The sequence below is a fragment of the Prenolepis imparis genome, unplaced genomic scaffold, assembly GCF_030444845.1.
Source record: "Prenolepis imparis isolate NDT839.2.m4 unplaced genomic scaffold, iyPreImpa1.0 SCAF_6, whole genome shotgun sequence".
NCBI lineage: Eukaryota > Metazoa > Arthropoda > Insecta > Hymenoptera > Formicidae > Prenolepis > Prenolepis imparis.
In genome coordinates this window covers 8,866,089-8,869,588 of record NW_028141164.1, presented here as the reverse complement: position 1 = coordinate 8,869,588, position 3,500 = coordinate 8,866,089, and the positions used below count along the sequence as shown (strand labels likewise).

Here is a 3,500-nt window from a genome sequence, read left to right as displayed (position 1 = left end):
TAATAATAGTTTTAGAATAAAACATTTTTTTTTATTGTCAAGTAAATCTTAAATATATTTTTAGGAATTAAAATATTTTTAAAAGATTTTGTTTGACATGATTTTATATAATATCAATTGGCCGTTTTTCTTCGTCGTTGTAAATAAATTGAGGATTTTCCTTTAGATTCTTTACACTTGCAAGTAAAAAAAATTCTTACATGGATAGTGTCTTTAAAAACTTTGCTCGATATTTATCTTCATTGTTTTATTTCTTTTTCTTTTTCTTGCTTCTTTCTTTCTTCTTATTTTTTTCTTGCTTTTTATCTTCAAGCTTCTTCACGATAATAGGTTCTTTCGGAATAATTATGGGCGGGGGAGGACCTGGATCTGGTAACGGGATATAATTTCGTGGTGATTTAAATTCCACCTCAAGAGTGTGCTTCATATCATCGGTGAGGGTAATTTGCCTTGTTGTTCTTAATAATAACATTTCTTCCTCCGGTTTCTTCGAGATAGGCGTTTCATTATGTATTACATGGACTTTTGGACAGCCTTTCTTGCATGTCTTACCTTGTATAGAAAGAAAAATATATCTTATAATAAATTTAATATATTATAACACATATATGTGTGTAATTACATATTAAAATATATAATTATTTCAATTTTATATAAATATCGCTGTGTGTGCTCCATCAATGTTTTATTACTATAGTAACTTGTAATAGTGACTAATTAAATAATATTAAGATAAATAATAATAATTATTATTAATACATATTTTACCATATTTATCTAAACAATTAACATCGTTGATAGGTTCGACAGCTTTTTCGTCCACTGCTTGAATACGATGTCGGTCCTTGGGTAATTTAATAGATAAAATATTATTGTCAATCTCGTGTGATACTTCGTCGTATAACGATTTTTTATTAGGGCATATGAGTTGACGATTCATTATTCTTTAATGAAATAATTAAAAGTCAATTATTTTTATTTTCGTAAATATGAGTTACATATGTGTCACTTGAAATTTTTTGCACACTTAAGGTTATATCCAAAATATAGCTTAAGCATTTACATCGTTTGGAAACAAATTCACGCATCTCGCGTTATGTTATAACATCATCGTGATTACTTCATTTTTCATGCTATATTATTGAATTTGTATTTCGCATACGTTAGCTTAATTTTTCATCAAATATTTAAGTCAAGTCAGCCGTATTACTTTACAATCCGGTTTTATTTCTCTTTAAGTTAGTTATCACGCTTGGATACACAATAGTAGCTACTGTCTTCGAAGCATTGTTTACGAATTATTCTCGCCGTTGAAATTTTTACACGTTAAGTATATATAAAGAGAAATATCTTACACGAACGAAGTGCTTTTCTTCCTTCTGCCTCGCCTCGCTATGTAAAGACGACGCGGAAATAAAGAGACGGAAAGTATATATAAAAGCGAAATGCAGATGAGGAAAAGACTGTAACGGGAACGGCTCCGGTCCTCTCATAGAACCGTGAGACTAGGAGCGGTCGTCGGAATGGCTTCGCTGTTTTCACTCGGAAATTTCTTCTGGACATAAGACGATACTGTCGAAATATCTCCTCCGCCCGGTTCGCAAAGCGCTTTCATTGTTTCGGTCTCTTCCTGACGTTTGCCGGTATTCCGACGAAAGAGCCTACGTCATTCCGCGGAGTGCGTGGAATCGCGCTTCACGGATAAATATGCAAATATTTGTCAGTTTTGTTCTCCCGTCCAGCTTTGGAGAAATATATCCTACCGCTTTCCTCGACAACGCTCGGCTTTAATTTTTCTCTCTTTCCTCGACATTCCTTCATTTTTTCTTTTATTCCTTCTCTCTTTTTACCCCCTTTTTCCGAGCACACGCCTCGCTAGGAGAACTTAATATTCTTGGCACCTAAACTTCTCTTTTGTTACGTAACTTCGTTACTTCTACATAACGTTCTTAATGTCCGCGCTTTTAAAAGATAATATTTCAGCTTCTTCCGCTGACTTATTCTCTCTCTCTCTCTCGTGCGCGCGACATGGTTATTCTCGGTTCTCTCCGTGATGACGACAATAATGAATGCTTTTCTGAAAACAAAGCTTTTTTCCATGAAAATATACTAAATGTGTATAGTCCAGAAGATAGGGTAAAGTAAAATATTTTTATGAATTTGTGCAACATGCGTATATACGTCATAAACTTGAAGCGATATGCGTAAACTCACGCGCGAAGGATATAGTATTATACGATGGTCAGACAAAAGTAGAGGAGAGGAGACGAATACATTTGGGCGAACTTAAAAATTCCATTAATCTCTCCCCGCTCATTCTTGGTCGCGCGATATTCGACGTACTCCATCGTGAAGATACGCTTCATGTACGAGGGCCGAAGGGGTATGCTAATATTATGCGGCTCTTTCATAACGCGGGGCCACACACGCGTGTTTTACTTTCATGAAGTTCCCCGGTTCGGTTAATACTTTTTCGACAAAAGGAACGAGGAGAGAGAACCGCTCCTCTTTTCTCTCTAACGGCGGTAAGAGAACGCGCGGTCCAATAATTCACTCGTAGAATCTGTTGAAACGAATCGATAGTTGTTACTGTGCGATGCATAATCAGCTTTTAAAACATCCTCCTTTAGAACGGCACAACCGGCGCTTCGCTCGACTTTGGCCGCTTTGTGCGAAGTCGCTGAAAAGTTCGGGCTGTTAAACTTTTAATCGGTAATCCGGTGGAAAGTCCTGCACACAGGTCGGCATGCAGCAGCAAGTTTAGCCCTTTAACTTACGAACTTCTTCTCGTCATTAAATACCGGCTCGACGTAAATACTTTGTGCTCTTCGAATTCGCGCGTTGACGCAGTTTGTATAGCATTAAAGTTAAGAAACATTGTTTTAATCCTTCAGATTAGTTTGCAATAACGCGCTTTCAGTAGTACATTTCCAGTAGCTTTCAGTACGATATTTATTATTCTATTTTTTTGCGTACACATTTATTATCATGGCGGTTTTTGTGTTTTATTTTTTATGGACATATTCAAGATTTTTTTTTATAGATGGAAATTATATTATGTCGAAATATCATGTTATTCAGTACCGTATTTTAATACGTAAACTCTGAATTCTGGATTGTAGGAAGCTAGTTAACATTGCATGCCGGTATGCAGTTGATTAATCGTTTACAAATCTAATGCTACAGGTTAAATGCATCGTGGTTCGATAGCTAATGTACATCGAATGTATGATGATTTCGAATCATTGACTTATCAATTATTAGTTTTGCCGATGTTCTTACCTTCAATATCCATTATTTAAAATAACATACGCGTTATTATCGCGATTGATGTTAAAAATCTTGTGCGCGTATATGATATTAAATTCGCGCTTCCGATTGAACGTAGCCTCATTTGTGAAAATAACGTTGAACGTGACCGTGCAAATTCGGAAACGCTGATTCATTCCCTTGAATAATCATGGTGCTAATAATCATGGGATGTTAATAATTGCTCGTAT

General features: G+C 35.6%; 1 protein-coding gene across 1 annotated transcript; it reads right to left on the bottom strand.

Moving 5' to 3' along the window:
• Positions 1-247: 247 nt before the first annotated feature.
• Positions 248-940, bottom strand: LOC145937412 (uncharacterized). The gene is made up of 2 exons (XM_083040430.1): positions 769-940; positions 248-552 (listed from the first exon to the last, which is right to left on the bottom strand). The coding sequence occupies exons 1-2, from the start codon at positions 938-940 to the stop codon at positions 248-250; spliced, it is 477 nt and encodes a 158-aa protein (XP_082896556.1).
• Between the last annotated feature and the right edge of the window lie 2,560 nt (positions 941-3,500).

Bases quoted from the DNA above. Each gene is read 5' to 3' on its own strand.
- LOC145937412 (XM_083040430.1), bottom strand. From the start codon at position 940: ATGAATCGTCAACTCATATGCCCTAATAAAAAATCGTTATACGACGAA. The intron at 553-768 runs GTAAAATATGTA...TTTCTATACAAG, and splicing joins TAATTGTTTAGATAAATATG to GTAAGACATGCAAGAAAGGC.